This window comes from Fonsecaea pedrosoi (assembly GCF_000835455.1).
Source record: "Fonsecaea pedrosoi CBS 271.37 unplaced genomic scaffold supercont1.1, whole genome shotgun sequence".
In the NCBI taxonomy this organism is placed as follows: domain Eukaryota; kingdom Fungi; phylum Ascomycota; class Eurotiomycetes; order Chaetothyriales; family Herpotrichiellaceae; genus Fonsecaea; species Fonsecaea pedrosoi.
This window is the reverse complement of record NW_013550615.1, coordinates 3,547,821-3,570,361: the sequence shown is the minus strand read 5'-3', so window position 1 is coordinate 3,570,361 and position 22,541 is coordinate 3,547,821. Positions and strand designations below refer to the sequence as shown.

The 22,541-nt window shown below is 53.1% G+C and overlaps 9 protein-coding genes across 9 annotated transcripts; 3 read left to right on the top strand and 6 right to left on the bottom strand.

Moving 5' to 3' along the window:
• Positions 1-462: 462 nt before the first annotated feature.
• Z517_01295 (uncharacterized protein) lies at positions 463-2,940 on the bottom strand (the record flags this gene model as incomplete). Its single annotated transcript, XM_013434256.1, has 11 exons — positions 463-698; positions 819-947; positions 1,037-1,216; positions 1,282-1,418; positions 1,489-1,608; positions 1,666-1,772; positions 1,837-2,010; positions 2,061-2,278; positions 2,347-2,533; positions 2,586-2,645; positions 2,701-2,940. 11 exons carry the CDS (start codon positions 2,938-2,940, stop codon positions 463-465), a joined length of 1,788 nt encoding a protein of 595 aa, XP_013289710.1.
• Positions 2,941-3,967: 1,027 nt separating this feature from the next.
• Positions 3,968-5,185, top strand: Z517_01294 (uncharacterized protein; the record flags this gene model as incomplete). The annotated part of the gene is made up of 1 exon (XM_013434255.1): positions 3,968-5,185. One exon carries the CDS (start codon positions 3,968-3,970, stop codon positions 5,183-5,185), a length of 1,218 nt encoding a protein of 405 aa, XP_013289709.1.
• Positions 5,186-6,466: 1,281 nt separating this feature from the next.
• Z517_01293 (uncharacterized protein) lies at positions 6,467-8,433 on the top strand (the record flags this gene model as incomplete). The annotated part of the gene is made up of 6 exons (XM_013434254.1): positions 6,467-6,834; positions 6,899-7,321; positions 7,378-7,989; positions 8,058-8,103; positions 8,168-8,255; positions 8,357-8,433. The coding sequence occupies 6 exons, from the start codon at positions 6,467-6,469 to the stop codon at positions 8,431-8,433; spliced, it is 1,614 nt and encodes a 537-aa protein (XP_013289708.1).
• A 981-nt stretch (positions 8,434-9,414) lies between these two features.
• On the bottom strand, positions 9,415-10,575 carry Z517_01292 (uncharacterized protein; the record flags this gene model as incomplete). Its single annotated transcript, XM_013434253.1, has 1 exon — positions 9,415-10,575. The coding sequence occupies one exon, from the start codon at positions 10,573-10,575 to the stop codon at positions 9,415-9,417; it is 1,161 nt and encodes a 386-aa protein (XP_013289707.1).
• Positions 10,576-11,698: 1,123 nt separating this feature from the next.
• Positions 11,699-13,411, bottom strand: Z517_01291 (uncharacterized protein; the record flags this gene model as incomplete). The annotated part of the gene is made up of 3 exons (XM_013434252.1): positions 11,699-11,724; positions 11,778-13,113; positions 13,184-13,411. 3 exons carry the CDS (start codon positions 13,409-13,411, stop codon positions 11,699-11,701), a joined length of 1,590 nt encoding a protein of 529 aa, XP_013289706.1.
• A 619-nt stretch (positions 13,412-14,030) lies between these two features.
• On the top strand, positions 14,031-15,588 carry Z517_01290 (uncharacterized protein; the record flags this gene model as incomplete). Its single annotated transcript, XM_013434251.1, has 3 exons — positions 14,031-14,872; positions 14,926-14,986; positions 15,043-15,588. The coding sequence occupies 3 exons, from the start codon at positions 14,031-14,033 to the stop codon at positions 15,586-15,588; spliced, it is 1,449 nt and encodes a 482-aa protein (XP_013289705.1).
• Positions 15,589-16,084: 496 nt separating this feature from the next.
• Positions 16,085-17,519, bottom strand: Z517_01289 (agmatinase; the record flags this gene model as incomplete). Its single annotated transcript, XM_013434250.1, has 4 exons — positions 16,085-16,123; positions 16,201-16,818; positions 16,939-17,122; positions 17,197-17,519. The coding sequence occupies 4 exons, from the start codon at positions 17,517-17,519 to the stop codon at positions 16,085-16,087; spliced, it is 1,164 nt and encodes a 387-aa protein (XP_013289704.1).
• Positions 17,520-18,407: 888 nt separating this feature from the next.
• On the bottom strand, positions 18,408-19,007 carry Z517_01288 (uncharacterized protein; the record flags this gene model as incomplete). The annotated part of the gene is made up of 1 exon (XM_013434249.1): positions 18,408-19,007. One exon carries the CDS (start codon positions 19,005-19,007, stop codon positions 18,408-18,410), a length of 600 nt encoding a protein of 199 aa, XP_013289703.1.
• A 1,913-nt stretch (positions 19,008-20,920) lies between these two features.
• Z517_01287 (uncharacterized protein) lies at positions 20,921-22,296 on the bottom strand (the record flags this gene model as incomplete). Its single annotated transcript, XM_013434248.1, has 2 exons — positions 20,921-21,368; positions 21,446-22,296. The coding sequence occupies 2 exons, from the start codon at positions 22,294-22,296 to the stop codon at positions 20,921-20,923; spliced, it is 1,299 nt and encodes a 432-aa protein (XP_013289702.1).
• Between the last annotated feature and the right edge of the window lie 245 nt (positions 22,297-22,541).

Genomic DNA, 22,541 nt, shown 5'->3' with positions numbered 1-22,541 from the left:
ATCTTTGATCTACTCGGTCTACATGTATTTGGGATTTTGCGAGTGTATTTCCCCCCCCCCTCTTTTCCTTTTTTCTTCTTTGTTTGGTGGTGTAGCGTCCCTCGTCTGTAGTGGGTGATCGGTTCATTTGACTCTTACACTCTCTTCTGTCACTTACTCACCGTGTGTGTCTCTCTATGCGTGTAATGTGTGTATGTGTATGCGTACCTATCCATTCGTCTCTCGCTCCCATCGCCTAGTTATAGGGAGGGAGGGGTAGAGAGGCTACCGTTCGAACCAAGACTTCTCAAAATCGCAATCCCTTATTTCTTCAATCCATCCTCCTTATTCCGCGGTCTGACTCCTCAGTCCTTAGTCCTGACTCCTCGTTCCTTGTAGGTCATGTATATGTATGTGGCTGTCTGTATATATATCTCTCTCTGCGTGCAGAATGGTGTATATGCGCGTATGCGTATATGGTGTTCAATGCGCAAACCGAAAATCCAACCGCTTATTCCCCACCTCTCGGTCCTGGTCGCTCCTCGACCTCGTTCTGGCCAGGTACTGCAACTGCTGCGTCTCGGTCATGGCATTCCACCGCCTGTCGCGCCGCCGGTTGCGCAGCACGTAGTACGTCTTGGTGCCCAGGTAGAGGGCGATGTTGACGAGGTTGACGGCGAGGAGGACGCGGTTGCCGCGTTTGTAGCCAGGGGCGTCGTCTGTTCATAGACACGGTTAGCACACGTATCTGTGTATGTGTGTGTGATTGGAGTCATGGAGAAATTGACAAGAGAAGTGAATATCATTCTCTATAGGCACGGGGGAGGGCAAAAGCTCACCTTGGCGGTATACATTCGACGAAATCACCCCCCCGGCCTGCACAAACATGTTGTACATGGCCGCCGACACGGTGCGCGAGTGCACAGCATTCGAGTTGCGCGAGTTCCAGCCGACTTGGATCGGGTGGGCTAGAAGCAAATGTTTCAAGCCTCGTTAGTTGAACAAACTTCCCTACATTTTCCGACAATCCTGGGGAGAGAAAGAGGTCTCTGCTCACCATTGGGGTAGCTCAACAAAAGCGTCGTGACGGCCCACATGGCCCATTTGTTCATCTGCGACGTGTCGACGCGGTTGAAGAAGATCAGGAACGGCAGTGCCCAGAGCTGGCCCGTCATGGCCGTCAACGTGAGCTCTCCCAAAATCTCGGCCACGTAGGTCAGGAGCATCATGTTGATCACTGGTAGAGAATGGTTGTTAGCTGGGCCCATCCATTTGGTTGATTCTTTAGTCTGAGACACATACTGTGGAAGACGGTATACGGAATCGCAAGCAGGTTTGTCTGGAATGTGTCGAACCCGAGGCCGCGTAAAGATAATGTGAGATATTGCTGGACGGGAGTCATGGGGATCTGGAACGTGAGTCCCAGGATATACAGCGGCCTAATCACCAAGAAGCACGGTCAGCGTAACAGACTTGGAAGAAGCGCGACAACAAGCACGCAGTATTCACCAGAGGTCAAAATCCTTCAAACTCTGCCATAGCAGGCTGGGAGTGATGGCTTGCCGATTGTGCATGCCTCCTTTGCTGGGATCGTCTCGGATCACTCTGTTGACCATGATGATCTCTTCTCTACATCTGGTCAGCAAAACAAGCGAACTTCCTCTTGTAGCTCTGGAGCGTCCCTACCTGTGTGTAAACCATCCATTGCGCCCGCGGAGCCAGCTTGCAGTCTGCGTGGGAGATGCAGGCATTAGCCCAAACGCTAAAATGCCGATGAACAATGTCAAGAGCCCCTAGCATATTTCTTTGCGTCAGCAAAACTGCAATCGATTTACACAGAGAAGAACGACGTTGTACCTCAATCAGAAACAACCATCGCCACCCAGACTGCTGCTGCACCCCTCTCATGTGGAGGACCCCGTAGGCCAGAAAGCCGGAGGTAATATCGGCCAAGCTCATGGCAGTCCAGAAGAAGCCCAGCCGCAACGACAGCTCGTGATGCTTGTAGAAATACGACAAGTAGAGAATGACCTAGATTGTTGTGTGAGAAAATTTCATGACAAGACGGATGGTACTCTCACATCTGGGATGAAGCCGCCCTGCAAAACCCCCAACAGACACCGACAGACAAGAAAGGTAGTTCGCCCCTTGAGCCAGAACTGTGTTACGGCGACAAGGGACCACAGGACCATCTGCATGGGGATCCAGCGATCGGGGCCGACCCATTTAGACACCAATTGAGACGGGACCTCAGCGCAGAGGAAGGACAGCTTGAAGATCGTATTACCGAGATTGTAGTCTGGGTAAAGGGGTCAGCTTATCAGGTACCCCCCAAAGCTAGGCCTTGTGCCTCAACGAAGTACTCACCATTGGTGTTCAAATGAAGGTCCTTGAGGAAGTCGTCCGTCAAGGCTTGGGTGATGTTGGCGCGATCAAGCTCCAGTGCCATGAACATGATGCAGGCAAAGATCATAATCCGCACATCAATCTTTCGAATCAATCTGTACTCTTCGCCCCAGGTCCATCGAGCAGACGGGTCAAAATGGTGGATGTTCTCCCTTGACAGGCTGTTAGCCGCTGCTCCAATGCGTGGGAGAATACAAAACATGCCAATCTGGTCGCGGCTGGTACTCCCTGGCCGTATCCGGGTTATCAAACACGCTTGGCTGTCAAATCAATCAGTCTTCCGTACAGTCGTCCCCAAGAGCGGCGATGTTATACTTGAGTTGCGATAGCGTGAGGATCATATGCTTGACCTCTCTGGAACCAAAACCTCTTTTCATGATGCGGGAGACCCAGGGGAGGGGCATCGTTCGGTGACGCGCTCGCTGGATCTATTTTTTTCTCAGGTGGCTTCAGAAGGGCCTCAGCCTGCTCGTCTAGAGAGATTGAGGAGCAGTTCGATGCCAGCTCATCGTCCAGGTGTCGATGCCTGCTGCTGCCGACGAATACAGTGGACATGGCGGGATCCCGTCAGGCGTCTCTCTCGCTCACCCAGGCAGTCACGTGCAGGCCCGAGGACAGGCTTCTTTCTCTTGCTTGGGAATCAATCTCCTGTTCCGTCTCTACTCTTTGAAATAGATGTCCCGATCATATCATCGTCTGGAGGACTGGTTCTCATTAAGAACTGCATCTTGAAAGGAAGAAGGAACGTGTTGTGGTGGTTTGTGATGGGCAAAGCAGGTGTGGCCATCACGCAAGAGAGGCGCTGGATGGCAAAATACGTCGCTCCGTCCTCCGTGTAACATCTCTTCGTTTGTACTGGAGATCTGCGTCGGACCGAGTTTGCAAGTCGCTACGGCGAGATGTAGGCCTTGATCAGCAGATGAAGTTGGCAGGACGAAAGAGAGAGTAAGATCCATATGGGCTTTGTATTTACTCAGAATGCAGCAAGGGGGTATGAGTAGATGCATGTCTCATTGTATTATTGACAATGACTATCTACTTAGGGACGCAGGAAGCTAAGGAGCCTTTCTTCCAGTGACAGTGTTAGCGCAATTTGACGCGAGACAGGTGAAATTTAGGCGCCGCCCGCCTGGAGGATTAGGCGCCTGGAACCCAACGGGTGTCCCGGTCGATCACCCAGTGGACGCTAAGGGACAAGTTAGGCGGCTCGGGCAACCCCAGCATTATGTAAGTATCGGTACGTGCTCTCCAGGGCTGCGAAATAATTCTCATACAACGTCCTCAATAGGCACTTCTGTATCCTGCTATATCTTCATTTTCAGGGTGCCTTTACCCAGACGTTCTCCACAGGCGATGCGAAAATGTTGCTCGACTCCCTGCAGGTGATAAAGGCATCCAAGAGATCTGAGCCTCACAATTCCTGGGCGTGCCCCACGGATGGCCAACCATGTCACAGGGCGTAACTTTTACTCTCCTTATTAACCTCCCCTACGTCGTCGAGATCCTCGATCAACACTTCCCTTCCAGGAACTTCAATCCTCCACCTCACGTCTCTCTTTAGTATTGCAGAGCTCGCGTGAACATGAACCGCAACCGACCAAAGAGGGTTCAGGCCCTTCACGGGATAGGGGTCGATAAGATGGGCAACATTGCGGACAAGGTCAAGGCGACGGGGAAACAGTCCCAACAAGGCCCTCTCCCTGACAAATTGCTACGGCTAGAGAATCTTGACGTCGACATTCCTCCCGATGACATTGTGCAGATTCTGACCTCTGCTGCTGCCACAAACGATGACGACAACAGCTACCTACCGTTCCTCGGCCAGATTGACCTACGGAATGCCGTCGCTGAGCATGTGAGTTCCATGACCCAAGGGGTGGTCAAATACAATGGTGAGGCAAACTGCATCATCACGGCCGGGGGTCTCAGCGGTATACTCAACACCCTTATGGCTTCCGTGGAAGAGGGGGATGGTGTTCTCTTGACAGGACCTGTGTACGCGGGACTGCTCAATCGTGTCCGGCTCGCTGGGGGAGTCCCACATCTGGTCCCCCTTCATTTTCATCCGGGAGAATCGTGGTCCTTGGACCGGCAGAAGCTGCGAGAAATAGTCGAGTCGCCAGACAACAAGATAACCACGATGCTTCTGATGTCCCCGAGCATGCCGACCGGCGCTTACCTCGACCGTGGAGATTGGTCGCTCATTGCTGAGCTTTGTGTCAAGCATGATATACTGTTGATATATGACGCGGCCATGGAGCGTCTGCTATTCGACAACTTGCAGGTTATTCACCCAGCATCCCTGCCCGATATGGCGAATCGGACCATAACCGTAGGCTCGGCCTCGAAAGAACTGCGCATGATCGGCTGGCGAGTAGGCTGGATTGTTGGTCCCGAGCACATTATGCAGGATATCGGCTTAGTGTCAATGGCCAATGTTGTTGTCCCTGTAGGTATTGCGCAACGAGCTGCGAAGGAGGCCCTTCAAAAGTCCAAGACAACGATTGCCGATTATGTTCACGAACTGCAGTTTCGGAGGAATCTGTGCCTCAAGGAACTCGAGGGATTGCCCGTTGGCAAGCCGAGCGGAGGATGGTCGCTGTTGTTGCGTGTCGACACGCTGGGTTGGACAGCCGATGCTGCCGCTGAAGCACTCCTGGCACAAGGAGCCTGCGTCACCCCGATGGTTGGCTGGGGCTCTGATGAAGAATCTCAGTATATACGGATTGTCTTCTCGAACGAGCCACGGGATAGATTAGCTGGGTTGGGCAAGATAGTCAGGCAGGCATTGCTGAAGTGAGAGAGAGGCAGTCCTAGTAATTTCGGCGCTGGGAGAGGGTGCCATCCTTTTCTCTCCCTGAACTGCTCTGATTTGGACAATCCCTGTTTACGATATCTGACAGCAAGGGGGAGATATCGGACAACCTTGTACCTTCTGGAATGGTGTGCGACCAGACGGACTTTTGGTGGCCATAAGGACATGCAAGCCACGCACGCAATAATGGGAGGATTGAGCACCGCGGGACTGGATAGGCCCGCAGGAGGCTTAGGGACGCTAGGCGTTAGCGGATAAGCACCCCGACCCAACGTAGGAGGCGTTGCGGGCGTCGCTCATGAGGTAGTCATTCGTACTGCATCACTTCGTACAAGACCAACTCCCGGTTCCACACAACCAACTTCCTTCCCCTTCAGTACAACGACGTAATAACGCTTTGGTCAGCAGCAACTATCATCTGTACCTAGATCTCAACTCTGCTCGGCATGGGTTCTTCATCGATCTTGGGATGGTTTCAGATGCAGTGAGCATACGAAACTGGGACCCGAGAGACAATAACACCATCGCCAATTTGCTTACACCACAAGAGTTGAAACTCAGCCTTAGCGACAAAGTGAGTTTTCTGCGGATATTGGGACGTCGCATACTTTTGCTGATAAATCACTACTAGAGAGTCTTGTTTACGTGTAGTAATCAATGCCTGAGGACCCAAGATCTACACCTGCAACAAGATGTCCGTGTACCTGGAAGAGCTGGGAGCAAACCATGAATTATTGAGTACTCGTAACAGACACAAGGACTGAAACACCGTCATAAACCCGACTTTCTCCTTCTACGAGCGATGTTAATCGCCGAGGACGTACGAGCAGTACGAGCAGTACGAGAAGACTGGGTCCGCTCTGGCTCCTCAAACCCTACCCGGTAGCCTCAGGTAGATCCTCGCATCCTCACCCACATCTCCAACCTGTCGCTAACTGGCCTGTTGGGCGCTTACTAACAATCGACACTCGGATCTAGAATGCTGCAAATCGCGCACGACTTCGTCGTTGGAGGAATCCCGAACCCCGAAGCCCGCGGCGCTAGATTGGGTAAAGATATAGACGAATCACGCTTGTCAGGGCTGTAGCAGACAATGCTGTATATATTCCCAAGCATTGGGATGCGATGCCGCGTTCTGTGTACATTGACAACTGTCCACATCGACCTAGAACATCCCTTGTTGCGACAAGCTCTTGAATATATCCTCCAGAGGCTTTGGCGCATCCGACAGTGATATAGGAAAGGACAAGACAAAAGGTGTCAGACATGGCTGATCTCGAGAGACCCCAAGATGCCTCCTCCTCTTCCACCAGTGTCAACACCCTCGGTTCCCCAGTCGAGTCCAATGTCGACCTGGAAAAAGCAGAGACCATTCACCCAACCTCCACCTCTACTACGGGGGCAGGAGCTACACGGTCGCAAACCGTTGGCCGCGTACGCTCCGTGGCTACTGATGGCTACTCAGTGTACGATGTCGAGGGAGACGAAACTGACCAGGATTCGGCGGAACGTATCAAGACGACCCCCTACGAAGTTCGTTGGGATGGACCAGGCGACAAGGAAAATCCACGCAACTTCAACGTCGCCAGGAAATGGATCATCGTTTTGATCACTTCAGTTGCTTCCCTTTGCGTGTAAGTAGGATGACCGCTTTGTTGTCCCTACGCTCTGTTACAGCTACTGACTCAGACCTACCAGAACATTTACCTCGTCCGTCTATACCACCACTTATGGGCAGCTCATGAAAGAGTTCCATTGTTCCAGAGAGATTGCCACCCTGGGTTTGTCTCTGTTTGTCGTGGGCTTAGCCTTTGGACCTATGCTGCTGGGCCCGCTATCCGAGTTCTACGGTCGAAGGCCCATTTACATCGTGTCCATGTTCTTCTTCCTCATCTGGATAATCCCCTGCGCCGTGGCCCAGAACATCCAGACTATGATTGTGTGCCGGTTCTTCGACGGCTTCGCGGGCAGTGCGTTCCTCGCCGTGGCTGCGGGGACTGTGGCCGATCTGTTTGAGCCCAAGGATATCGAGTTTCCAATGATGATCTTCACAGCCTCGCCTTTTCTGGGTCCCGCACTTGGGCCGATAATTGGCGGATTGATTAATCAGTTTACCACATGGTATGTTGTTCGTTTTCTCTCTTTTATGGCAACGCTGACCAGAGACCATTGGCCAGGCGATGGACCTTTTACATGCTCCTCATCTGGACCGGCGTCCTACTGGTCCTCGTCATCTTCTTCGTGCCCGAGACCTACCACAAAGTCCTCCTCAAGAAACGCGCTCAGCAGAAGCGCAAGGACACTGGAGATAGCCAGTGGTACGCACCTATTGAGAAACTCAACCGCAGTATCCTCGGCACCGTCATACACTCGTGCTCTGTGCCATTTGAGCTCTTATTCTTCGAGCCCATGTGCCTGCTGCTTTGCATCTACGCTGCCATCCTGCTGGGAATAGTATATTTGTTCTTCGGCGCATTCCCGCTCGTCTTCGGCAACAACCACGGCTTCTCGCTGTACCAGGTTGGGCTGACCTTCATTGGCCTCCTCATCGGCATCACCATCGGTGTCCTGACCGACCCGTTCTGGCACAAGAACTACGTCAAGCTGGTGAAGAAGCTCGAGGAGCAGACTGGGCAGGTCGGCATCAAACCCGAGCCAGAGTATCGTTTGCCACCCGCCATGTTCGGGGGCATCCTTGTCCCCATTGGTTTGTTCTGGTTCGGCTGGACGACTTATTCGAGCGTGCACTGGATCGTGCCCATCATCGGCAGCGCGGTCTTCGGCATTGGGTAAGTGGTTCCTTTTCCTCGCGCGCAAGTGGTAAATGAAATAATTGCTGACATCTAGCAACAAATAGCTTGTTCCTAGCCTTCACCGGCATCTTGACCTTTCTTGTCGATGCAGTAAGTTGTCTTTTCTCCGCCTAGTCGTTTTGAGTACCTCCAGCATCTAACTCGTTCCAAATAGTACCCCGGCTTCGCCGCCAGCGCAGTGGCAGCCAACTGTCTCGTCCGACTGTTGTTTGCGGGCGCATTCCCCCTTTTCGGGACCCAAAGTGAGTGTTGACACCTACTTTACTCTGCGCCGCTCTTTTCCCTCTCTATTCCTTCTTGTATGATATTGAACTTCCAGAGTACTAACATATGCCTTCCCCAGTGTATCAAAACCTCAATTACCAGTGGGCCTCTTCACTGTTGGGCTTCCTCGCTTTGGCCTGTGTACCTATGCCGTAAGTTTTCCTCCCAATAAACTCAGGGTCTGAGAAATGTAACTAACCACCATTGGCCTTGGGTGTTGTAGATTCTTCTTCTACCGATACGGCAAGAAGATCCGCTCGCGGAGCCGCTTCAACGACTCTGCCTAAAAAGTTACATCTTTCATCTTTCACCATCTGTTTCATCCTCGTTACCTTTCTCTGCCACATTTGGCCCTTTAACCTGCGCAGCACATCGGATAAGAGCACCGGAGACTTGATACATAAACCACAAAAGAAAGATAGAGGCGGTTGGTTCCCTTGGTCATGTGTTATGATACGATACAGATTTAAGATTTCACGCATAGCTCGGAGTTCTGGTCTCGGGAAATCGAGTCGAGTTGGGCCGAGTCAGGTTGAGTCAGGCTCCTCCTACTGGCCTGCCTGCTTGGCCGTGTATTTTTGAATATGGAAAGAGAATGGTGGATGAACAGGTACATCCACCATACCATACCATGTCATGTCATGTCATGTCATGTCATGTCATGTCACGGGTCTGGTTGGTCTTCGTTCAACGGCGGTGGCTTAAGTAATGACTTTTGGTAATAACGACATCAAGGCATGTGGGATGATATAGACAAAAAGAACTACGAGGATCCATCTACCTTCTTACTATAGGTACCTACTATAGATACCTAGTTAGTTGGCAAATACATGCCTTTTGGCATCTATTCCTAGAGTCAAGGGTGGCGTGGGACGTGGTGTCTTCATATGTACTCGGTACCTGGGTACGTAAGTGATGTATATAGCGCCAGGTAGGGCTTTGACCATGACCCAGATATCTATCGACTCGTCGTGGTTTGGTTTGAATGAACCGAGAATACATGCCACACCGTCTCGAGGACGTTCATTGGGGGCTCGTTTGCACGATACCTGCGATGTTTTCTCCCCCCTGCTTCTTACTTCAGAAGTCCATATGACTCATCCTTTCATGCTATGGCTCTCCCATACGATAGCACGTTTACTTGCTCTTGGCACTCGCCACCTCTGCCAACCCGTCCTTCAACGCCTCGAGTGCCTTGTCGATTTCTCCCCTCGACTCATCCATGGCAGAGACACCCATGTGACCGAAACGAATGTATCTCGCCGCAATCTCCCGGTGCAGGCCACCGGCGAAGACAACTCCCCGGGACATCAGCTTGGGGAGGATCTCGGGAGGAGTGAGTCCTTCGGGTAAATAAATTGCCGTCATGGTGTTGGCGGCATTGGCTGGGTCCGTGGCCAACTGCTTCAGACCCAGGGTTGCCACTTTCGACTTGACGTATTCGCTCACCTTGCGGTGCTGGGCGAAGCGGGCTTCCAGGGGCTGTGCGAGGATCTGCTTGAGCGACGTGTTGAGGGCTTGGACCAGCTGGGTGGGTGGGGTGGCAAAATACGAGGGTTTCTTCGCCTCATAGTTTTGCATGATGGGCGTCCAGTTCTTGAAACTGGCATAGTAGCTTCCCGGGCTGGATTTGCGCGACTTGTACACGTTCATGGCCCGCTCCGACACCATCACTATCGAGAGACCAGGCGGGCAGCCGATGGCTTTCTGAGATGCGGTCAAGCACACATCAATGTCCATCTTGTCAAAGTTGATCTCTTCTCCTCCGACAGAGCACACGCCGTCCACAATCAGAAGCGTCTCGGGAGACACACGCCTGATGAGGTCGGAAAGAGGTTGGATCTGCGAGAGCACTCCGGTCGAGGTATCGACGTGTGTGACCGTCACCGCCTTATATTTCTTTTCCTTTAGTGCTGCCTCAATCTCGGGCAGTTGTGGCCTGTCCCCAATGGGGGCTTTCAATTGCGTAGGCTTTGCGCCGTAGGTTGACAGGCAGTCCGCAAACGAGTCGCCAAAATAGCCAGTGTGCAACACCAAAACATCTTCACCGGGTTCCACCAGATTGGCTGCCACGAGATCCCAGCCCAAGGTGCCGCTGCCGGCCAGGACAAAGGGTTGAGAACCGGGGTTTTTGGTTTGGAATAGATCCCTCAATAGTGTGAGGGTTTCGCCAAATGTGTTGACAAATGGTTGTCCGACGTGGGACTGCGCATAGTGACTCATGGCCTGGGAGACTTCATCGGTGATTTCGATAGGCCCCGGAATGAGCAGGGAAGGGTGAGGAGGTTGCGAGGACATTTTGGCGGCGGATGAGGTGGACAGTTGACGTTTCTGAATCTGAGAGGGTGTTTTCGCGAGATCCGCGGGAGGTGCTGGCGGCACGTAGGGAATGTCGTCTGTGGAGGCCGGCAGCGAGTCCAGCTCAATCGTATAGGGAGTGTTGATACGAGGGTAGGAGGATTGCTGGTGCTGTTCCAGGTGTCGTGAGATCAAGCTCAGGCGACTTGAGGCTTGGGAATATGGACGTGAGCGAGAGGGAGCCAGCTTGAAAAATTTCCTGGCAAGCCTGGTCGACTTGTAAACGATGGTGGGGGATGCTGAGGGCGATTGGACGTGCGATTGCCGATGCACGAGACGTGCGGGGGAGCAACGAGTAGCAGATAATGAGCGTGCCGTGCGTGCTAAGGGACTGTGACGCGATAACGGAGACAAGAGCGAAGAGGACAAGCACTGTGTACGATAAAGAGATGGAGTCAAGGCCGACATTATTTTCTGTTCCAGTAATAAATTGACACGAGAAGAAGGCGGGAAATCAAAAAAAATTGGGTGGGAATCCACGCGTGTTGTGGGTAAGACTGTAAATGGGCGAGACGGGGCTGAAGGGATCTTTACGCTGGGGTGCTTTAGTTAGAGAACGAAAGGGCGCCGCCACAGGGGAGTTGAGGGCATCAGAAATACTTTGTTTAGGGGACCTGTACGAAGGGTGGTGGGCAACCAGTTGTTGGGTGATGCCCGGACATCTTTGCGGCGGTAGGAACTGCCACTCAAACCCCGGCGCTCCCTGCTTAGTAGCCTCGCCGCTTTCCAGGCTCAGCGATTGGACCGCTAGTCTGGGGGCTGCTCTCACGTGGCTGGATCTTACATCATGTGACCGGGTAAAAGACATTGCGGACTGCTCAACCGCGCAAAACTACCTCGTACATATTCAGACAGGGGTAAAAACATTGCGAATGATCTTTATTGGATTGATCTCGATTTCTGTGTGCCTGGATACCCGGCTAACCACACAATGAGAGAGTGTCACCGGCCGGGGTGGCAGAGATCTGCGTATCTTGCTTGCTACACCCGACGACCGACAAGACTGACCCCTGAACATGAGAAGTGGGCATTTTCCGAGTGACTTGTTCTAGAACGCCGTCCTTTAATACGGCAGGACATCATCGTCGACTGCTGTCCCGGTCAGTCTGGACACATGGCAGAGACACAAAATTCCATCTTACCTTGACAATCATACAGCCTCTCTGGAAAAGGGGCCTTGGCGAGACTCTCATCCTGGTGCTTCCACCACCTCTGTAACACGGTCTGACAAGACTTCACGTTCCCCATCCCATAGTGCATCCACATGGTCCTCAGCAAGCCGCGCACCTTGTCTCTGTCCGATTTGGTCGTACAGAGGGTGCCCGCCACGAACAGAGGTGGCAGCGTGGCCACGCCTGGACATGGGCCGGATTGATATGTCACAGCAGCAAGACAGTCCAGGATTGAGCGTCTGCTGTTGTCAATCACCTGCAGAGGGACGGACAAGGATCCACGGCGAAAGATCTGTAGAAGTGCCATGTGATGGTAGGCTTCGTCCACGAGGTATAGGTCGTGGTATACGGATGATGGAAGATGTCCACCACCACCACCCTGCGTCCGTGACATCTTCCTTTTCGCCATTAGTGCTCTGACGCGGTCGAACAGCAAATGTGATTTGTGCTCCAGAGGCGAGCTGCAATCAAAATGTGGTAGCCCAGGAGGGGAGTCGCAGGAGAATTCGGAACCACCGTCTTCCCGTAGTGGCTCCAGGTCGTTGATCTCCTCTAAGATCGGCATCAGGGTCGTAGAGTACCCGGCTAGGTCGTCAATACGAGCATCGACTTCATTGTAGGGCGTGGTCAGTATCTGCGCCTCGAACCGTTTAGAGCAGCAGGCCAGAGCAACGGCCTGCAGCGCCCGGTATTTCCTCATGAGAAAACTCGAAATCGATGATAGACTGGCACCATTTGAGCGGCTGTGTTGTGCAGAGAGGGTCGCAGCACCGTACAGATGTGGCCTCCATGATGACGTGCTCGTAGCCGGGGATATCACGTCGGCTAGACACAAGAGCAGTGTGGTAGCAAGGACTTTGTCATTCTCGGACGGGCTGAACCGGTCCAAGGCCGATCTCAACTGCATCAGACTGCTCCCCTTCATGAGCTCAAATTGACAGTCGCCTTCAAACAGGCCGGATGTATGTCGGTGAGCTGCAGCTAGAGCAAGGGTGGCGGTCAGTAGATGAGGAACCTGCATCGCCATAGGAACAATGACCGAGCAGATTTCATCTTGAATTCCTTTGTGGCAGGAAATTGATATGGTCACTCGGTTGATGAAGTAGTCGAATAGGGGCTTGGATTCTTCTCTTAACATCAGAGCCGGGGTTGGTGGATGAGGTGTTGCAGGGATTTCGAGACAGAGGGTCGAATCCGCGTTATCGTCCTGTGGTCTTTCACACGTCCCATGCCCAAGTTCAGATGTACTTCCCTCACGGCTCGCAATATTGTCTGTCCCTTTCGACGAACATGTATAAATAAAGTCCTTACCCGGTGACAGTTGGTCTTTGTCAGAGTGAGCCAGATAACTCGATACATTCGTCATTAAAACTTACGACTCGAGGCTTCAATGCTGACGGCCTTTGCTCCTCCGGATTCCAGACACCTCCCGAAACGGGACTTTTTAAACTGACGTCCGCCCCAAGAGAGCTTGCGGGAGTAAACGCAGGGACGGCCAACACTCTGACAATAAGAGCATGTCGGTTTCGCCTCGTTGCATTTCCAATGGCGCCGGCGACACTCGTCACAGCCGGAACGTGACCGTTTTTGACGCTGGCCTGCATTGGATTCCATTTCTGCCATAGTCCTCTGCCAAGGCGCTGCTCGCAGTGGTGGCGTGCAGGAAGATCAGCCAGTCCGGTCAATAGCAGATGCCATAGCGATGCGTTGGAGAGGGTCCGAAGTCGCGTGCGCTGAAGCCGCTAAAGCGCAGCGGATAGGATTGCTCCGGTGGCCGATTCGACGCAGGCAAGACCCATTGGGCAGTGCAAAATATCCAATGCTCGCGTTTCCAAGTTGTTCCCGTTGTCGAGATGCTCACGCGCGTCAAGGAGGAAAGAAACGTCGATGCAGTCGGATCTCGAGGAAAAAGAGAGATAGTGTCTGCCTTCCCTTCTAGGCTTAGCGCAGCACCACCAGAGCGAACTGGCCAATCAGATGATGGACAAGCATATCAAGCAGAATGCACGGGATTATTAGGAGGATTATTTATTATCTACATCTGTCGGACATGTCCTTCGGCATACTTTGTGGGGAATAGGAAATGCCTTGGACAGTGTCGGAGGACACGTACACATACCCTATCGACAGTATGTACTTGGTCAAGGATCTTCTACATAACTCACCCGCCCTCCGGTGTTTCGAGAGTGCCACTGACACCGCCATCCACAAAGAATCATCAGCATGGGAGAAAACGTTGTCGACGAGCGTAGCTTGCTGCTTTCCCGGACTTCGTCCATTGCCTCCAAGGAAGAGGATGTCGCCTTCGATATCTGGCACGACCTTGGTGCGCTCATCCGCCGGACGATTCCCATATGTCTCTCCTTCGCTCTACAAAATGCAGTACAAGCAATCAGCGCCTTGATAGTCGGCGGCAGTCTGGGCTCCTTCGAGCTGGGAGTTACGTCCTTCGGGTTCATGTTCTTCTCCTGCACTGGCACTATGATCGCCATCGGCGGCGCAACAGCACTGGACACGTTATGCGGTCAGGCGTTCACATCCCACTCGGTCGCAGACAATCCCAAGATCCTCGGCCTCCTCTTGCAGCAGTGCTTGATTGTATTGCTTGCAATCTTTGGCATCTTCTTTGCGCCGATCTGGGTGTTTTCCGGACACCTTTTCATCGCCCTGGGTCAGCAGCCAGACTTTGCTTTTGCGACAGGCAAGTTTCTGGTCCTCATGCTCCCCGCCGGCGTGTTGCAGATTGTGGCCGAGTCGTTGAAGAAGTTTTTGCAGGTTCAGGGCGAAAGCAATATTGTTGGAGTGTCTACTGCCGTGGCCAGCTGCTTTGGGGTTCTAGTGACCTTCGTGCTTGTTCGATGGACGACGATGCATCTCTGGGGGGTCCCTTGTGCCTTCTGCATCTACCAGTTTGTTACGGTTGTTGCCCTGCTTTGCATCATTTCTATGAAACCTGCCGTCAGAAAGACCTGGCGCGGGTCTATCGTTGGCATTGAGAAGGGGATATTGCGTTTGCTCTTTTATGCCGTCACGGGGATTTTTACTTGTGCCACAGAATGGTGGAGGTGAGTTTGGAACATCTTCTGCTGTTCCTCCTTGAGACTGACCTGTGTCATAGCTTTGAGATACTTGCAATGATGGCTGCAAGGCTGGATCCCAGCTCTATTGGAGCCCAGAGCGTAAGCCTTCGATCCCCTCTCAGTCGGCCAAGTGCCTCTGCTGACCTGGCCTGCAGATATTGATGTCTTCCGACCTGCTGCTCACGACGGTGGCCCTTGGAATAAGCGTAGCTTCCAGCCATCGCATCGCCGGCTTTCTCGGTGCCGGCAGGAGTCGTGAAGCGCGGAGAGCAGTGGCCACACCATACCTCCTCTCATTCATCATTGGGGCCATCGAATTCGTCGGGATCATGCTTGCCAGAAAGAGCTACGGCCGCATTTTCACCGACGACGAGGCCGTCATCAAAAAGACGGCCCAGGTGCTCCCTCTGATGGCTGGCTTCCAGGTCCTGGATCTTTCCAACGGCGGCGCCAGCGGCATCCTTCGAGGTGCGGGAAAGACTCATTTGGCGGGCGTCTGCAATTTCGTGGCGTATTACGGCGTGGGCTTGACGACGGCGTGGTTCCTGTGCTTTCGCAAGCAGTACGGCGTCTTTGGCTTGTGGGCGGGCATCATCTCAGGGAGCGGCGCACTTCTCGTCCTGCAGTCTCTTTGCATTCTGACCATTCGGTGGAAGCAGTTGGCTAGAGATGTTTCTAGGTTACATGCCTCATCGGACTAGGATGTGTATACTCGGACGTCTTCCTAGCATGACGACTCGAGATATAGAATTAGATCTCCTATCACAGACGAGGATGCTTGGAGGGTCTGTTTAAGAGGTATCGTCAGCCACCTCAGACAGTTCAACAGTGGATGAAAAAAGTTCTTGTCATAAGTAGCAGTCATTTTATGTTTCCGGAAATGTCTTCCAATTGCCCGCGCAAGAATTCCTCCTATGTCCCTTCCTCCTCAGGGTTTGTCAAGGATGAGGATTCCAGTTTTTGAAATAGACAGACTCTAAGGGATGTATAACATGAGATGGACAGCTTAAGTGGACATATCAACAACAAATCAAGTCCCGTGGCCGACTGATCTCCATCACATCTGTTCAGATCTAGATTCCGAACAGGTAGCTCATTTGGACGAAAAGACTCCAAGGAGAAGTATACATAAATAATCCCTATCGCTAGGTCACTATCGCCACACGGCTACAATTACCCTCCACAAACACCCCGGGCTCATAGACCGAGTCTGTTCCTAACCAGTCGGGTAATAAGCTGTGTCTTCAGGTTAGTACAAGTCTCCTGAGTCGTCCTGACTCGGAGGGGAAGTAGGTGATCATATCATGACATACCTCGATAGTAAACTCGGCGGCGACGATGCCCGTGATTTCAGCCTGGTCCAACGAGGGCAGAATCTCGACGACGTCGACACCCACAATGTTCAGCCCATCGAGCGCGTCGATGATGATCTGGATGACTTCGCGGGGGGTCCAGCCGCCCGAGGCCGGGCCGGCGGTGCCGGGCACGAAGGCCGGGTCGAGACAGTCGACGTCGAGGGAGACGTAGACGGGCTCTCCCGAAGTGCCGACGACAGCGCGGATCTGGTCGATGACGCCCCACACGCCGTCGCGCTTCAGCATGTCCGCGGCGGGGATGGTGACGAAGCCGACCTCCTCGTCGAGCTCCATGTCCTTCTCCGAATCCAGCGACGAGCGGATCCCCGCGTGCACGTTCCTCGCGCTCAGCAACCCCTCCATCCCCGCCCAATAGTACGGCGTGCCGTCGGCGAACTGGGCCTGCTTGCTCCCGGCTTTGGCGCCCGCAAACACCTTGGGCGACCACGTGTCGATGTGCGCGTCGATGTGGACGGCCGAGACTTTGCCGTGGACCGTGTTCAACGCGCGCAGGATCGGGAGGGAGATGCTGTGGTCGCCGCCCAGAGCGACGATTTGGGGGTGGTGTCTACCGGTCTTTTTTTTTCGGTAATCAACACACTATTTCTTCGAAAAGAAAAGGGGGGGGGGGGGGGGGGGAAATAACCCTTCCGGGGGTTTGTGTAAATAGGTGGCTGGTTTGGGGAATGGGAATACCTTTGAGGACCAGACTCCCTTTTCCGTGGACTTGACCTCCCTCCACAAAAGCCGCTTGTACCACTCCTCCATCTGGGCGAAGGCGAGACCGTTGTCGAACGGCGAAATGGGCAAATCCCCACAATCGACGACCGAGATGTTGTGCTTGTACGGGTTGATTGACTGGCGGTAGTTGTAGTGGCCACTTCCTCTCGAGTTGATCAGTTCACTTCCCTAATATCACCAACAACCCCACAAGGGGTTTGTATTGAAACATACGCTAGAGAAGCTGCTCGAGAACCCTGACGCACGGCATTTGGCCCCAGGCGCGTGCCGGTCCGGTACGACGTGGCCGTGTCGAAGGGAAATCCTAGGATCAGGATGTCGTCCACCGGTCCCGTCTCCGTCAGGCACTGCACCGAGGGAAGTTTGGCAAACGTGGTGATGCCCGAGAATGCAAAGTTTGCTGACGGCTCGAGGTCATAGTCGTCGTCGTCGCCACCCTTGAGGCTCGTTTGTCGACCATTACTGGTAGTGGGAACGGCCAGAGCAGAGGAACAGGCAGTCAGTGCTGCAACGCTGTACAAAAAAGTACTGCGCATATTGAGGGTGAGGCTCGATATTCGATGTGAAGAATCAAAAGACAACAGCTCTCGACTGAGTCCACGGACGAGACGCGCCGCATTTTGTAGTCCAGACAACCTCCCTTCGGCCAGTGCGCGGCCGTCCCGTGATAGCTTACGCCTACCTTTCCTAGGAAGACCTCAGTATCATAGCATGTAAGTCCAGACATGTGGCGGGATTCTGCGAGGCATCTAAATCCATAGATAGATAACTCATTGGGTAATTACCCACTTTGCTGTCGTCGATGCAAACCAGCCTAGTGTATTCCTTCCCTTTTAGGATTAGCCTGATTCCCCCAGTGATAGCGTCGCTTCACCGTGAGCACGATCCTTTGTAACCTTCCATGTCAATATGTCCTTGTACAGTTCCGAGATGATTTATCAACTGCATAAAGGCAAAAAGGTCGTGCTTCTTTTTCCGATACCGTAGTGATCTGGTCGAACCGTTGATCAACCCGACTAGCCTCACCTCCCCCTTTTCCGCTTTTGAGGTCCCGACTTAATTCAATAGCCCCAAGATGAGCCCTCACTTCGTCGACTTGAAGGGAAATTCAATGCGGCCTACGTTATGGCGAATAGGCATGCGTTTCTGCGACAGAATCTGGGGAATGATTGTTGCGGCTGGTGAGAAGGTTTTCGTGTGTACACACATCTATATGAACACTAGTCCCCTACCCCACATCATTGGAACGGCCGCCTGGTGGCTCTCTGCGAGATCGGCCGTGCTGGTTCCAGTCGACGAGATCAAGACCGGAGCATACATGGTAAGTGTATTGAAAAAAAAGAATCTTCGCCTCCCAGCAAGGGACTGCGAGTCCTCAAAGTATCTGGAAACCAGGAAAAAAAAAAGAACTTTTTACCACCAATTCACCAACCTCCCTGCCTCTGCGCACCATTCTTATTACCTTCGCTGTCGGAGGGAATGCTCCGGAGGTCCTCAATATGAGCATTGAGGAAATACCCTCGCAGCTGCTCGCTGGTCAGGTCCTTGGCGCCGCTGATGCGCCCTTTGCAGCTCCTGGTCCCGCAATTACATTGGAAGGGCTGGTCCATCTCCCACTCGGTGCTGGGATAGAAGAAGGTCAAGACGTCGCCGGGCTCCACGCCCTTGGGATTCCCATTCTCGTCCCGGCGCGTCGCGACCCTGACCTCGATCACGGGCTCCTCGGAATGCGGGACGACGTGGAATTCCAGACTCGGCTCGCAGCTGTGGTTGATGTACAGGAAGTCGCAGTTCAGCTCGATGTGCTTGTTCTCCGACACCTGGACACTGGACCAGCGCTTTTTTTCCGCATACGTCAGCGGCGGGCTGGTGAGTCGGGCCATCAGCGCTCCTGGTGGGAGAGAGGTGGTGGAGACGCTGTAGGAGCTGAAGTCGCCTGGGCGGTAGATGACCTTGATGACGGAGGGATGTGTCGGTTCTCCCGAAGGCGCGGCGGCTGCAGAAGAGGCTGCCTCGGAAGTCATGTTTGCGTCTATGGATTTTGAGTGTGCCGAACCTGTGTTTGAGACAATCAAGCAAGAAGAGAACAGAGGGTTTTGGTCCTAGGCAGCTATATCACTTTGGAAAATAAAGAGAACGAGAGAGAGAGAGAGAGAGAGAGAGAGAGCAATGGATTTCGTAGTTCTCTCGGGTGGGCAAGTGGAGAGGACCAAGAGAAGCCGGCCAGAGCATGCGCCTCGGGATGCATAATATGTACCAAAGTACCAAGTAACCAAGTCTGTACAAGAAAAAGAGCCATGAATTTTGCAAACTTTTTCCAACAGCCAGTCATCCAAGTCATCCATCCAGCCAGCCATCGGGCAAGCAACAAGAGCAGACTTTTTGTCCTTGCGCCTCTCAATCAAGATCATGTGCCGTTATTGTTGCAAGAGACACTCATAGACCTGCCGAGAAAGTCCCCCAGCCACAATATACCCGATCCCAAGCGTGCACGGCGTGTTTTGTGGCTCAGCTGAATTGAAATCGAATCAAATCGGTTACCTCGTTTGCTCATAATTATTATTATTACTACGATCGATCCTCTCGCGCCTGTCTCGGCCTGCGTCAACCTCGGCGGATTTGCATCATCCACCCTTGAACCCTCCCGTCCTCCCTGCCTGGGCCGTTTTTATTTCGTTTCGTAACCCCACAAGTCTTCTCTCTCCTTCTGAGGCATGGTGGGGTTGGTTTTGCCTTTTCTTTGCCTTACGCGACGCCGAATTGGACGGCGTCATCGAGGCACTCGCCCAAGAAGTCTGGTTGGGTTCCCCATTCGCGGCCCAGTCGATGTCTGTTTGGAGGTAATTGTGTGCCCTTTGTCCGTGGTCCGGACCACAGGAAAGAGGGAGATGGAGGAACGCCTACCGAGCACACATATATACCTATGGCAGACTCGGCGTGCGTGTGCAAAGTAACTACGTGCACCTAGGTCCATACATACAGAGACAGAACCTCTGCATTCTGTACAACTGGCTTTGATTTGGTTTTGGGCCCTGTTTGGATACAGGGCTGGTTGGTACCTGAAAGAAAACCCCGAATCCTCCCGCCCGAAGCAGATTTACTTTTGGCAGGCACTTCGGCTAAGCGGGTTCTTTAGGGCTACGAGAGTGTCCCCTGTTCGTCGATGGCCATCTATTAGACTTACTGAGTTATCGACGTAATGTGTGCGTCTCTCTCTCTCTCTCTTCACGCTGCGCGAGTCAATACTCCCTCCCTGCCTGCGTCCCAACCCACCTACCGACCTACGTATTCAGAACAATGAGAAGAAAGGAATCGACATAATTTCTCCCACTGAGGCTCACAACATGTATCGTAGGCACTTCTGAGGTACATAATGCCGCACATCACAAAACACCACATGTAATGTCAAGTGTGTCTTGTTGGTTGCGTTGGGTGCTGGTATCAGTGTCAGTGTGGCCCTAGGCAGTTAACTACATCTTACACCCTCTGTCTACTTGGCTATACCTAGTATCCAGGCACCCATGTACATCATCGAGGCAGACATGTATACGTACATACATACATACATATATACCACCGTCGACCGTATCGCCCTTCCCACCCCCCAGATGACCCCACCACTCGACGGGCGGGTGCCGTTCGCGTAGATCCAGGAATTTCATCTGGTGTTGAGACCCGAAGGTGGATGGATTGTCGGGTCACAAGGACAAGGGCAATAAAAGCGAAAGCAAAAACAGAGGGTGGGTGAACAGAAGGGGAACATAGAAGAGGATACCCCTTGGCTAGGAGAATGGTCGGTCCTTTGGTTGCTTGAGTACCAACTCCTTCCACTAAGACTGTATATCCCCAAGGTTGTGATGTTGAAAAAGACTCGACTCGTACCGACACGACTCCGACCCGGAATCAACTTGTCATTATGCATGTGAACTTCATCTCTTTACAAAGTCTGCACCAACGTGAACGTGGCCGTCCCATATCCCTGGTCGGTGGCTGCGATGGTCAAGACATTGTTGAACAGCTGCAACACGTCCTGGTCCTCGACCGCGCAGTACAGCTCGTTTGCCGAATCTACGCTACAGGCGACTTCGGAGGGCTCCAGGTCTGAAGCCGCTGCGAGGCTCGGGTTCGACAAGAAGAGGTAGTGGAAGGCCACGAACTCGCCGGGCTGATCAAGCACGTAGGTGCTCAGCCCCGGAACGGCGGTCGGGCCGAGCATGCACGTGCCGTCGACATCCTCGACCCAGGAGAACTCGGCCGCGGTCTCGATGGCCGGTTGGTTAAAGACAACGAGGTACTGGCCCCCAACGTATTCTCCTATCGTGGCGTAGTTGTTGTCTAAACTCGACTGGATCACGTAGGTGCCCGTCGGGCAGGCGTTGATGGATCTATTGGTGTTTGTCAGTTTGTGTCAAGCTCCAATGGTGGCACCCTGATGACATGGCCCAGAGGGAGGGGGACTTACGTGGTTGTGGTGGTGGTGGTGGTGGTTGTGGTGGTCGAGGTTGTTTCAGAGGTGGTAGTTGAAGTTATGGCAGGAGTGGTGGTTGTAGAGGTGGTGGTCGAAGTTACATCAGAGGTTGTGGTAAGAATAGTGGTTGTAGTGGTATCAGACGTGGTTGTAGCAGTGGTTGTAGAGGTGGTATCAGAGGTTGTAGTAGACGTGGTGTCAGACGTGGTTGTAGAGGTAGCATCAGCAGTGGTGCTAGAGATTGTGGTCGTAGACAAGCTCGTGGTGGTAGCAGAAGTCGTGGCAGGAGATTCCGTACTGGACAAAGAAGTGGTTGACTCTGTAGAACTCGTGCTCGTGCTCGCGCTAGTGTTGGGAGAAGCAGACGTGGTGGACGAGGAAGTAAAAGAGATGGTTCCGCCAACCGTGCCCGAGCTTGTGCTGGAAGCAGTAGACGTCGTGGAGGAAGAGAACGTGAAAGAGATGGTCCCGCCAACCGTGCGCGAACTTGTGCTGCTGCTGGTCTGTGTATAGCCTGGACCAGAGCTCGAGACCGTCGTCTTCTTTGTAGTTCTCGAGGACACCGATCCGGACCAAGGACCTGCAGTCGAAGTCCGGCGCGACGAGGTTGTCCCACGGACGAGTGGACTCGACGATGCCGATGCCGCCCAATCCGTCCAGCCGCCCGTAGGAACCGGATTGAGGTTTTTCACCGGTGTGCTCGTCTCGCAGGGGCACACGTAGTGCGTGTTGGTGTGTGTGACGGTCACAACTTCGTCGCCATTAGCAGCTTGCCAGGACTGTGCGGCAGAAGACACCCGCACAGCCACGATTGCAAAAAGACATAAAGAGCGGACGAAGAGCATCTTGACGAACAAATAGATGCCTTCAAAGAAGATGGAGTCAACTGTTCAGCGAGTTGAATGCCTGAATCGAAGAAACTAGAGAAGGAGAATCGAAGCTGGGAAGACCGGGGGGCGAGTCCTCCATGTTCAAAGATGGGTTATTTTACCTTCTTGCCCCATTCAGCATCTTGACAGTGCAATCTGCCATTCTTGCCTGAGCGACACAACATGGGCTTAATTCAGCCCACCGGCGTGAAAGTCAACGT